Source organism: Thalassophryne amazonica, chromosome 10 (assembly GCF_902500255.1).
Source record: "Thalassophryne amazonica chromosome 10, fThaAma1.1, whole genome shotgun sequence".
NCBI lineage: Eukaryota > Metazoa > Chordata > Actinopteri > Batrachoidiformes > Batrachoididae > Thalassophryne > Thalassophryne amazonica.
The window spans coordinates 1,717,385-1,730,777 of record NC_047112.1 but is presented as its reverse complement, the minus strand read 5'-3'; the positions used below and the strand labels follow the sequence as shown (position 1 = coordinate 1,730,777).

Genomic DNA, 13,393 nt, shown 5'->3' with positions numbered 1-13,393 from the left:
AGTACAGGTACTCCCCAAGGCTGCTGCCTCAGCCCAAGGCTCTATACATTGTACACACATGACTGCGTCTCCACTCACAATAACTCACTCATCATCAAATATGCGGATGATACGACCATCTTGTGCCTTATTGCGGGTGGGGATGAGACAGGGTACAGGGAGCAGGTCAACAACATCATTGTCTATGGAGAGGAAAATGACCTTGTCCTCAATGTAGACAAGACCAGGGAGCTTGTCATAGACTTCAGGAAGAAAGGTCCTCCTCTGCAGCCTCTCATCATCAAGGACACGGTAGTAGAGAGGGTTGACAGCTACAAATTCCTGGGCCTGTATTTAACATCTAACCTGAGCTGGTCTACTAACACTGTTGCCACAGTGAAAAAAGCCCAGAAGCGTCTGTACTTTATAAGACTTCTGAAGAAGGCTGGACTTGGGAAGCGCCCTCTCACACATGCCTACAGAGGACTCAGAGAGCATCCTGGCATTTGGCATCACGGTGTGGTTTGGTAACGCCACACAGGCAGATATAAAGTCACTCCAAAGAGTCATTAAGACTGCAGAGAGGATCATTGGGATAGACCTTCCATCCATAACCACGACATACACAGAGCGGTGCAAGAAGAAAGCTCAGTCCATAATCAGAGACAGGCACCATCCAGAACACCTGTTACTGAGGCCCAAGATACAAACCCTACAGTCTGAGACACATTAGAGCAGACAGCATTATCACACACAAAACACGTTTCTACAATAGCTTCTTTCCAGCAGCTGTAAGGCTGATGGCCAATCTATAGACTATAAATGTACTGGAAACAAGCGTTGTTGTTTTATTTTTATTTTTTATTTTTAAGATGTTTTAAGATTTTTATTTTTAAGATGTTCTTTTGACTCTAAGGGTGACAATACAATTCCTATGTATGTGTATAATTGTGTTGTGCTCTACAAATGGCAAATAAAACTTTGACTTGAAAAACTTTGACTTGACTTGATATGGTACTACGAGGTCCCTAAGATAAGATGGGACCTGATTATTCAAAACCTTATAAGTAAGAAGAAGAATTTAAATTCTATTCTGGAATTAACAGGAAGCCAATGAAGAGAGGCCAATATGGGTGAGATATGCTCTCTCCTTCTAGTCCCCGTCAGTACTCTAGCTGCAGCATTTTGAATTAACTGAAGGCTTTTCAGGGAACTTTTAGGACAACCTGATAATAATGAATTACAATAGTCCAGCCTAGAGGAAATAAATGCATGAATTAGTTTTTCAGCATCGCTCTGAGACAAGACCTTTCTAATTTTAGAGATATTGCGCAAATGCAAAAAAGCAGTCCTACATATTTGTTTAATATGCGCATTGAATGACATATCCTGATCAAAAATGACTCCAAGATTTCTCACAGTATTACTAGAGGTCAGGGTAATGCCATCCAGAGTAAGGATCTGGTTAGACACCATGTTTCTAAGATTGTGGGGCCAAGTACAATAACTTCAGTTTTATCTGAGTTTAAAAGCAGGAAATTAGAGGTCATCCATGTCTTTATGTCTGTAAGACAATCCTGCAGTTTAGCTAATTGGTGTGTGTCCTCTGGCTTCATGGATAGATAAAGCTGGGTATCATCTGCGTAACAATGAAAATTTAAGCAATGCTTTCTAATAATACTGCCTAAAGGAAGCATGTATAAAGTGAATAAAATTGGTCCTAGCACAGAACCTTGTGAAACTCCATAATTAACCTTAGTCTGTGAAGAAGACTCCCCATTTACATGAACAATTGTAAGCTATTAGATAATATGATTCAAACCACCGCAGCGCAGTGCTTTAATCCACAATTGTGCTCAATGAGGATTGTAAAACTATTGACGAGATAATCTATCTCACTCACAGAGTTTAGGTAGCTACTCTGCACCGTGTTGGTATATGGCATTGGAGAACATAACAAAGAAGGAATCATATCCTTAAAGCTAGTTTACCAGTGCTTTCCGAAAAGACTTCTACTGTAATGAAACGTATGTCCCCACTGCTGGGTAGCTCCATTAAAGTAAATGTAAATGTTATTAAGAAATGATCAGACAGAAGGGGGTTTCAGGGAATACTGTTAAGTCTTCAATTTCCATACCATAAGTCAGAACAAGATCTAAAGTATGGTTTAAAGTGGTGGGTGGACTCATTTACATTTGAGCGAAGCCAATTGAGTCTAATAATAGATTTAAATGCAGTGTTGAGGCTGTCATTCTCAGCATCTATGTGGATGTTAAAATCGCCCACTATAATTATCTTATCTGAGCTAAGCACTAAGTCAGACAAAAGGTCTGAAATTCACAAGAGAAACTCACAGTAACAACCAGGTGGACGATAGTAACAACAAATAAAACTGGTTTTTGGGACTTCTCCAATTTGGATGGACAAGACTAAGAGTCAAGCTTTCTTATATTCATCCTGCTGTAACCAGGTTTCTGTAAGGCAGAATAAATCAATATGTTGATCAATTATTCTATCATTTATTAACAGGGACTTAGAAGAGAGAGACCTAATGTTTAATAGAACACATTTAACTGTTTAGTCTGTGGTGCAGTTGAAGGTGCTATATTATTTTTTCTTTTTTAATTTTATGCTTAAATAGATTTTTGCTGGTTGTTGTGGTCTGGGAGCAGGCACCGTCTCTACGGGGATGGGGTAATGAGGGGATGGCAGGGGGAGAGAAGCTGCAGAGAGGTGTGTAAGACTACAACTCTGCGTCCTGGTCCCAACCCTGGATAGTCACGTTCTGGAGGGTTAATAAAATTGGCCAGATTTCTAGAAATGAGAGCTGCTCCATCCAAAGTGGGATGGATGCCATCTCTCCTATAATTGCTGAGAGATTGGTGCTTTGTTGATCAAAATTTTTCTAAACCTGTGAGGCACATCGAAGTGGAACATGGTTCGAAAAATTAAGCTGGTTTTCCGTGAAAAATTTTAACGGCTGATGAGAGATTTTGAGGTGATACGGTCGCTTTAAGGACTTCCCACGGAGCGGGATGTCGCGCAGCACTCCCAGGCGCCATCGGCAGCCTGTTTCAAGCTGAAAACCTCCACATTTCAGGCTCTATTGATCCAGGACGTCGTGAGAGAACAGAGAAGTTTCAGAAGAAGTCGGTTTCAGCATTTTATCCAATATTCCACTGTTAGAGATTTTTTTAATGAAAGATGTGCGGACGGATTTCAGCGTTGGCTCGCAGCGCCGCGACACTCCGCCACAGGAAAAACACCTCTGTTGGAAGCCTTAAGGACAAGTTGGAACAGGCCCGCTGTTAAACAAATTTCTCAATATACTCACTCCACTGAAAGCCATCAAAAGCCGCCTGGATTTTACAAATGGTTATCAACACGGAGGTGTTTTTTCCTGTGCCGCCGCACCGCGCCGGCTGCGTCCCGACGCACGGAACTGTCCGCACATCTTTCATTAAAAAAATCCTCCTTTAACAGTTGGAATATCCAGATAAAATGCTGAAACCGACTTCTTCTGAAACTTCTCTGTTCTCTCACGACGTCCTGGATCAATAGAGCTGAAATGTGGAGGTTTTCAGCTTGAAACAGGTTGACGACGACGCCTCAGAGCGCTGCGCGACGTCCTGCTCGTGGGAAGTCCTTAAGCGACAGTATCACCTCAAAATCTCTCATCAGCCGTTAAAATCTTCACCGAAAACCAGCTTAATTTTTCGAACTCGGTCCACTTCGTATGTGCTTCACAGGTTTAGAAAAAATTTTGATGAAACAAAGCACCAGTCTCTCAGCAACTTCTCAGACAAAGGATTCCGACGAGGGCTGGACGACTCCTCCCCCAAGGAGTGCTCACAGGCGAATGACGTCACCGACAGGCGTGGAAAAACTCACGCATGCGCACGAGGGTTCAAGCATGTCTGACGTAAAACATATGATGCAATCCATATAGTTTTTGAAAAAAATAAAAAGGACCTATACTTTATTGACAGCCCTTGTATATCTGTTTTACACACTGTCCCAGTCCGCTGCCAAGCTGCAAATCCCCGTCAGTTGCGGATATCAGCGGTTAACGGCAGATATACAGTGCATAGAGTGAGTATGTATTGTGTATGAATTGAGTATATATGGAGTATGTAAGGCGGATGTTATCCACATCCAGATTTTTGAACAGCTCAAAAATCCTGGCTGTGGACATGCGTGCCTCTGCGGATGATCATGGACGTGTTCGGATGATGGCCGACTCATACAGGCATGTTACACGGATATTCTTTATGTTCTCTAATGCCATATACCAACACAGTGCAGAGTAGCTACCTAAACTCTGTAAGTGAGATAGAGTATCTCGTCAGTAGTTTTACATCCTCATTGAAGACAACTTTGGATGCTGTAGCTCCTCTAAAAAGAGAGCTTTAAATCAGAAGTGCCTGACTCCGTGGTATAACTCACAAACTCGTAGCTTAAAGCAGATAACCCTAGTTGGAGAGGGAAATGGTGTCTCACTAATTTAGAAGATCTTCACTTAGCCTGGAAAAAGAGTCTGTTGCTCTATAAAAAACCCTCCGTAAAGCTAGGACATCTTTCTACTCATCACTAATTGAAGAAAATAAGAACAACCCCAGGTTTCTTTTCAGCACTGTAGCCAGGCTGACAAAGAGTCAGAGCTCTATTGAGCTGAGTATTCCATTAACTTTAACTAGTAATGACTTCATGACTTCTTTGCTAACAAAATTTTAACTATTAGAGAAAAAATTACTCATAACCATCCCAAGACGTATCGTTATCTTTGGCTGCTTTCAGTGATGCCGGTATTTGGTTAGACTCTTTCTCTCTCCGATTGTTCTGTCTGAGTTATTTTCATTAGTTACTTCATCCAAACCATCAACATATTTATTAGACCCCATTCCTACCAGGCTGCTCAAGGAAGCCCTACCATTATTTAATGCTTCGATCTTAAATATGATCAATCTATCTTTATTAGTTGGCTATGTACCACAGGCTTTTAAGGTGGCAGTAATTAAACCATTACTTAAAAAGCCATCACTTGACCCAGCTATCTTAGCTAATTATAGGCCAATCTCCAACCTTCCTTTTCTCTCAAAAATTCTTGAAAGGGTAGTTGTAAACAGCTAACTGATCATCTGCAGAGGATGGTCTATTTGAAGAGTTTCAGTCAGGTTTTAGAATTCATCATAGTACAGAAACAGCATTAGTGAAGGTTACAAATGATCTTCTTATGGCCTCGGACAGTGGACTCATCTCTGTGCTTGTTCTGTTAGACCTCAGTGCTGCTTTTGATACTGTTGACCATAAAATTTTATTACAGAGATTAGAGCATGCCATAGGTATTAAAGGCACTGCGCTGCGGTGGTTTGAATCATATTTATCTAATAGATTACAATTTGTTCATGTAAATGGGGAATCTTCTTCACAGACTAAAGTTAATTATGGAGTTCCACAAGTTCTGTGCTAGGACCAATTTTATTCACTTTATATATGCTTCCCTTAGGCAGTATTATTAGACGGTATTGCTTAAATTTTCATTGTTACGCAGATGATACCCAGCTTTATCTATCCATGAAGCCAGAGGACCACACCAATTAGCTAAACTGCAGGATTGTCTTACAGACATAAAGACATGGATGACCTCTAATTTCCTGCTTTTTAAACTCAGATAAAACTGAAGTTATTGTACTTGGCCCCACAAATCTTAGAAGCATGGTGTCTAACCAGATCGTTACTCTGGATGGCATTACCCTGACCTCTAGTAATACTGTGAGAAATCTTGGAGTCATTTTTTATCAGGATATGTCATTCAAAGCGCATATTAAACAAATATGTAGGACTGCTTTTTTGCATTTACGCAATATCTCTAAAATTAGAAAGGTCTTGTCTCAGAGTGATGCTGAAAAACTAATTCATGCATTTATTTCCTCTAGGCTGGACTATTGTAATTCATTATTATCATGTTGTCCTAAAAGTTCCCTAAAAAGCCTTCAGTTAATTCAAAATGCTGCAGCTAGAGTACTGACGGGGACTAGAAGGAGAGAGCATATCTCACCCATATTGGCCTCTCTTCATTGGCTTCCTGTTAATTCTAGAATAGAATTTAAAATTCTTCTTCTTACTTATAAGGTTTTGAATAATCAGGTCCCATCTTATCTTAGGGACCTCATAGTACCATATCACCCCAATAGAGCACTTCGCTCTCAGACTGCAGGCTTACTTGTAGTTCCTAGGGTTTGTAAGAGTAGAATGGGAGGCAGAGCCTTCAGCTTTCAGGCTCCTCTCCTGTGGAACCAGCTCCCAATTCAGATCAGGGAGACAGACACCCTCTCTACTTTTAAGATTAGGCTTAAAACTTTCCTTTTTGCTAAAGCTTATAGTTAGGGCTGGATCAGGTGACCCTGAACCATCCCTTAGTTATGCTGCTATAGACGTAGACTGCTGGGGGTTCCCATGATGCACTGTTTCTTTCTCTTTTTGCTCTGTATGCACCACTCTGCATTTAATCATTAGTGATTGATCTCTGCTCCCCTCCACAGCATGTCTTTTTCCTGGTTCTCTCCCTCAGCCCCAACCAGTCCCAGCAGAAGACTGCCCCTCCCTGAGCCTGGTTCTGCTGGAGGTTTCTTCCTGTTAAAAGGGAGTTTTTCCTTCCCACTGTCGCCAAGTGCTTGCTCACAGGGGTCGTTTTGACCGTTGGGGTTTTACGTAATTATTGTATGGCCTTGCCTTACAATATAAAGCGCCTTGGGGCAACTGTTTGTTGTGATTTGGCGCTATATAAAAAAATTGATTGATTGATTGATTGTATATGGGCGAATATGGGCCAATTTTGTGCGCAATCCATACGCAAATCCTCCTAAACACCAGTGGGACAGGGTGGCCCTTACCACTGTCACCCGTATTCCTGCTCTGGGGGTTAGTTAGGTTAGATCTTACTTGTGAAGCACCTTGAGGCAACTTTGTTGTGATTTGGCGCTATATAAATGAAAATAAATTGAATTAGCAGCACCCTGCTCAGAGGGCTAATGAGGTGTTCCCAGACTGGGGGCGGGGCTAATAAGGGCGGGCTGGCACACAAGTTCTTGTTGTGGGCGATTGTTGAAATATTCCAAAATGCTAAACTCTGAAGAGCTGTTCATTTTTTTTTTTTTTTGTCATTTTCATCATCAAGTCCACATGACGTTCAGAAAGATTAAATCCATTTTAATTACACATTATTACAAAATGATGCACCACAAATAAATAAAATACTTAATTCAATAAATATTGAATAAAATAATATTTGTACAAAATATGTCCCGAATGTAATATGATCCAAGACTGTGTAAGAAAAAGTAAAGTTCAGTATTTTTCTTGTGTTTATTTGATAATAATCATAAAAGTCGTAAATCCGAAGAATTTTCAGCGGAGTTTGGTGTGACGTCCATTTGCGACACCAACAGCGCATCGCGACAGACACGTCGTAAAACGCAAACAGTCTCCGCCCCGCCGCCTGCCGAAGCTCCGCTTTGACGCTGTGTTTGCTCGCTGTTTGTTTTCGGGCGTTCGTTTTATTTGTTGCTCGTCGGGCGGAGCGTCATGCTGTATGTGATCGGCCTTGGTCTCGGCGATGCCGCCGACATCACGGTGAAAGGTTTACGGGCTTTGAAGAGCTGCTCGCGCGTTTATCTGGAGGCCTACACTTCCGTTCTAGCAGACAGCCAGGGGGCGCTGGTGAGCCACACCGTGACAACGCCGCCATCTTGGTGCGGTATTTTATGAAAACAATCATGAAAACAGGAAACACAGGTGTGGAATCTGGCTCCAAATCCAGAATAAATTATTATAAGTGTTCTGATCTGACATCATTGCGTTTTTAAAACCAAGCTGGTCCAGAAATGCTGTGTGTACCGGGTCCGGTGTTGGTCCAGTTTTTCATGTCTGTGGGTTTGTGGTTCTCAGGAGGAGTTCTACGGGAAAGCCGTCATCCTGGCCGACAGGGATCTGGTGGAACAAGGAGCTGATGAGATCCTGAAGGACGCTGATGTCACTGATGTGGCCTTCCTGGTGGTTGGAGACCCATTCGGGTGAGTCCCGGGTCTGAACTCCAGAGGAGCTGGTTTGCTGCCTGAGCACATGGAATGTTCAGGAAATAATTCTGGTTTAACCACAAGACAGATTCCTCTGAAAAACCACCATGAGGTCCTGAAGAGGGTCTGAACTGGATCCTGTTCAGACCTAATGACAGGGTGCCGGTTTCCTGAGGAGAGACTGACGGTCCGAGACAGGAACCGCTTCCAAGACCTTTAATGAATATAATCACGGTGGAACAGAAAGGATGCAAAACCTCCAGCAAAAAACAGTTCAACCTTGTCTTTGTTTTTGGTTCATGAAAAAAAAATCCACACAAATTTTAAAAATGCGACAGTTTTCCAGATGAGTGACGACATGACATCATCACATCAGAGCCTCTAAAATGTCCCCGTTAGTTCCTCTGAGACAAATACAGCATAAACAGAGAGGTGGCATCAAAACTCCGACGCTCGGGCATCACTGGACGGGTTCAGTGTCCGCACACATCCCTTAAAGCTGAACTCTGACCCCGTCTTATCCAGAGACCCGTCCACTTCTCAGCAGCCACGACACGGTTGAATACTTAAGTCGTCCTTCGCCATTTTGCATTTCGCCACGGAGGTGAATCTAAAACTCAATTTAAACATTCTGACATCATCGCGTTTTTAAAACCAAGCTGGACCAACCAAAACTCTCATTTCTGTCCTTTATTTGGGTAAAGATCTGTTTTGTGCTGCACTCTGGATTTTGTTATCAAAGGTGTTACACACGACGTCACACACGGCACACTGCAGCCTTCTCCGTAAAACGAGATGCCGCTGCCTGACGGAAAAAAAAAACCTCAATCACTGTGGACACCGGGTGTATTTAATGAGTTAACACTGAGCTTCCTGGCCCCCCTGTCCGATGAAATGCAGGTTTTTCCTTTTCCAATCCAGTCCACAACAGAACCGGGGCAGATTCATGCCCTGGCGGACCCAAAGTCACATGGAGCTGTGTGTTACTGTCTGATTCCGCTGCGCTGGAGGACGTCCCCGTTCAGGAAGCTGACAAATGTTTCTTGCAGCTTGACCCGAGCGTATCTGAGCCCAAGATCCAGACTTGACTGAGTCCTTTTTCAGAAATGATTTTAAGATCTTTTCCCAGTTACTTTAATGTTCAGAACTCCACACCTGACCCAGAACTCCCAGATACTTGGAACACAGCGACGACACGGCAGTGACGAGTGTTGCTGCTGCAGCAGGAGGTCTCCGCTCGCGGCTCAGTGGACCAGGATGAAAAATAAAACATTTTGGACCTGAGTTACCAAGATCCCGGATAACGAGTACCAGGTTACGTCTGCGTTGTAAACTTTCACACGTTGGGTTATTGAACATTTTGCGGGAGATTTCCTGCGTGAATGACAGGCAGCACAGGGGCCGAGAGGTTAGTGCACTTGTTCCCAGAGCAGAAGGTTCTGGGTTCAAACCCACCCCTGCCCATTCTCCATGTCATATGGAGTTATGTCAGGAAGGATATCTGGTGTAAAACTTGTGCCAAATCAACATGCAGATAGGGCAGTCACAATTATTACAATATTCGTCAATCGCGATTATTTTTCATATTTGCGATTATTTTTCATATTCGCGATTACCATGAATTATTTATTTTATCCACAAAGCATAAAACGACTCAGAATCTGATGTCATTGTGCTGCAGCCTCGCTCTCGTCTTAAGGCAGGACAATAACATGGAGGCTGAAGAGCGATCCGTCCTGCCGTTTGGATAAGACGGCCGATTAAAACAGTGGCCGTCTTCTTCAAAAGCCGTCTAAAATGCAGAGCTGCAGTGTGTGTGTGTGTGTGTGTGTGTGTGTGTGTGTGTGTGTGTGTGTGTGTGTGTGTGTGTGTGTGTGTGTGTGTGTGTGCGTGCGCAAAGATTTAACTGAAAGTGTCATTTATTGAACATTTAGCAAATCATGAATAATTGTACCTTGAAAACACTGTCTGCTGTTTCAGGAGAGGTGCAGCGTGTGGGGCCCAAGCTCGCGTTCAGCACCGCTGCCGTGGAACCCCCTCGTAACACACAGATGTTTCAGAAATCACACCTGAACATCAACCGGGCTGACCCAGACCCACTGGTGGACTGAGGAGAAGGTGTGAATGTTTATGATCTTTTTTTGATATTTATGACATCGTCTTCTTGCAGAGCCACCACACACAGTGACCTGGTCCTGAGAGCAGTGAATGCTGGGATACCTTACCAAGTCATCCACAACGCTTCCATAATGACTGCAGTCGGCTGCTGTGGCCTGCAGGTGGGACATAACGGCACAGGACCCCCTACTTGTCACCCCAAATCTGTCTGTAACGTATCAGAAGCCTGCAAAATATGTTCATGAATATTAAACATTTAAAGGTAAAATGTGTTTATGAATATTAAACATTTAAAGGTAAAATGTGTTCATGAATATTAAACATTTAAAGGTAAAATGTGTTCATGAATATTAAACATTTAAAGGTAAAATATGTTTATGAATATTAAACATTTAAAGGTAAAATGTGTTCATGAATATTAAACATTTAAAGGTAAAATGTGTTCATGAATATTAAACATTTAAAGGTAAAATATGTTTATGAATATTAAACATTTAAAGGTAAAATGTGTTTATGAATATTAAACATTTAAAGGTAAAATATGTTTATGAATATTAAACATTTAAAGGTAAAATGTGTTCATGAATATTAAACATTTAAAGGTAAAATATGTTCATGAATATTAAACATTTAAAGGTAAAATGTGTTTATGAATATTAAACATTTAAAGGTAAAATGTGTTTATGAATATTAAACATTTAAAGGTAAAATGTGTTCATGAATATTAAACATTTAAGGTAAAATGTGTTTATGAATATTAAACATTTAAAGGTAAAATGTGTTCATGAATATTAAACATTTAAAGGTAAAATGTGTTTATGAATATTAAACATTTAAAGGTAAAATGTGTTCATGAATATTAAACATTTAAAGGTAAAATGTGTTTATGAATATTAAACATTTAAAGGTAAAATGTGTTCATGAATATTAAACATTTAAGAGCCGGTCTGCTCTGTGTCAGTCTGATCCCGTCAGCTCTCAGAAGCTAAGCAGTGCAGCATCTGGTTAGTACCTGGACGGGAGACCTCTTTGGAACACCAGCGACTGTGTGTTTCTCTCCAGGTAAAACTGGAGTTGCGTCAGGAAGGGCATCCGGCGTAAAACTTGTGCCAAATACCTATGTGGATCTGACTATCCACTGTGGCGACCCCGAACAAATGGGAGAACAACACACAATACAAACCATTTAAATGTAACATGCTCATGAATATTAACATTTAAAGGTAAACTCTCTCATCCCTGTGTGAGAGAGCACGCTGGCAGCAATGGCCACGAGTGCAGAAACACTAAAACGCGACCTGCTGTGCCCTCAGATTGATGCTAACGCTGCTGCTCCACTGGGAGGTGAGTCTTATGCTAACTAGGGGGCGGGGCATGCTAATTAGACAGGCTGCTGGGCTGTTCTGAGCTCCGCCCGCTTCTGAGTGGATTTTTGTGGCTCCTGCAAAATAAATTTTTAAGAGAACTTTCAAATATGTATTTTAATTTTAATTTTAAAAAAATACATGATTTATTTTTATAAATGTTTTAATAACACAAATATGGATTTATTTAAATAGTTTAAATTGGTCTTGTTGAATTTGTGAGAATCCAACAAGACCAATTTTCAAAAATTCAAAAGTGTTTAAGTCAGTTTCAAGATGTCTTAAAAAGTAATTTGATGAGACTTTACAAGTTGTGAGGCTGTTTGACCTTTGACCTTTGTTCCAGCTGTATAATTTTGGTGAGACAGTGTCCCTGGTGTTCTGGACAGAATCATGGAGACCCGAGAGCTTCTACGAGAAAATCTGCAAGAACCGAACCGCCGGACTCCACACGCTGTGTCTGCTGGGTGAGACGTATAAACACACACACACACTTCATTCTTTTCTGCATGAACCTTCCAGCTGTCTGATGGCGTTTTATTTATTTTGAGCTTTGTGTGTCAAACAGTTAGTCTGATGATTCAAAATGATTTTAAAGCTTCATTTGTTTCTCTGCTGTTCACTGGAAACAAAACACCAGCTGAAGCTCTATGAATGGTGGAGCTGTTTTTACGCCACAGCGCCACCATGTGACTGATTGCCCCCCTGGGCTTTGGCGGTCCTCTGGGCCTGTAATGGGTCGTGTGTGTGTTGAATTGATATTCATGAGACAGATGGCGGGATGCTGGTCCGTCTGTGTTCCTGAACAGTGAAATACGGTTCATTCAAGCTGTGGAGGGTTCTGACCCGGCTGATGAGGTTCTGGTCTTTTTGTTCACAGACATCAAAGTGAAGGAGCGCTCCATCGACAACATGATGAGGTGAGAACCCACCGCTTCAGAGGATTGTGGGTAATGATGCTGAGGTCTAATTTGACCTTTGACCTGAGGCAGAGTCACAGCTGTGGGATTTGATTTAGATGAGAATAATAATAAAAAAAAAAAAAGGGTTTAGAGACCGTGAAGTGGTTTTGACCAAATGTGGTCCAAGCGGCCTCTTTGACCACATTTGGTCAAAACCACTTCAGCTTCTTGCCGTTGTCAGGTTAAAGGTCGTCTCACTGGTTCTTTCAGAGGGAGGAAGATCTACGAGCCGCCTCGCTTCATGAGCGTCAGTCAGGCCGCCACCCAGCTGCTGCAGATCATCCAGAGGAGGCGGGAGCAGGGGGAGGAGCTAGGCGAGTGACAATTCACACTTTTTACCCTGATTGGCTGGACAGGTCAGACTTTATTTACAAACAGGAAGTGGTCCACATCTTATAAAACATCCACATTCCAGCATGTTAAAAGTTTGGGGGAGGAGCTTAAAGTATGACATTTTGGGGAGGTGTTTTTTTTTTTTTTTTTAGCACTGTCAGGTGACGTCTGCCTGTTGTTCCCCTCCAGGCCTCACGGAGGAGACTGTGTGTGTGGGTGTGGCCAGGGTCGGTGCTGAAGATCAGGTGATCCGCACAGCGACCTTACAGCAGCTGGAGTCGTGTGACCTGGGCGCGCCACTTCACTCACTGATTGTGACGGGTCGGCTCCACCCACTGGAGGTGGACATGCTGCGACTCAGCGCCGAGCCGAACGTGCTGCAACACCTTCACATGATTGACAGCTCCACATACACGTCATAGAGTACAATACATATAAAATATGAAAACTTGCATCAGGGAATGTGTTTGGTTCATTGAAGCCCCGCAACAATAACAGTCCAGCCTCTGTTGCTGCGCCCTCTGGTGGTTAAAATAAATGATCACATGAATGTGTTTACGTT

General features: G+C 42.2%; 1 protein-coding gene across 1 annotated transcript; it reads left to right on the top strand.

Annotated features, from left to right (window-relative positions):
- The first annotated feature begins 7,453 nt into the window (after positions 1 to 7,453).
- dph5 (diphthamide biosynthesis 5) lies at positions 7,454 to 13,393 on the top strand. Its single transcript, XM_034179278.1, has 7 exons — positions 7,454 to 7,698; positions 7,927 to 8,051; positions 10,225 to 10,333; positions 11,883 to 12,003; positions 12,417 to 12,456; positions 12,709 to 12,812; positions 13,021 to 13,393. Exons 1-7 carry the CDS (start codon positions 7,564 to 7,566, stop codon positions 13,251 to 13,253), a joined length of 867 nt encoding a protein of 288 aa, XP_034035169.1. The 5' UTR covers positions 7,454 to 7,563; the 3' UTR covers positions 13,254 to 13,393.

Bases quoted from the DNA above. Each gene is read 5' to 3' on its own strand.
- dph5 (XM_034179278.1), top strand. From the start codon at position 7,564: ATGCTGTATGTGATCGGCCTTGGTCTCGGCGATGCCGCCGACATCACG. The intron at 10,334-11,882 runs GTGGGACATAAC...CCTTTGTTCCAG, and splicing joins TCGGCTGCTGTGGCCTGCAG to CTGTATAATTTTGGTGAGAC. The intron at 12,457-12,708 runs GTGAGAACCCAC...TGGTTCTTTCAG, and splicing joins TCCATCGACAACATGATGAG to AGGGAGGAAGATCTACGAGC.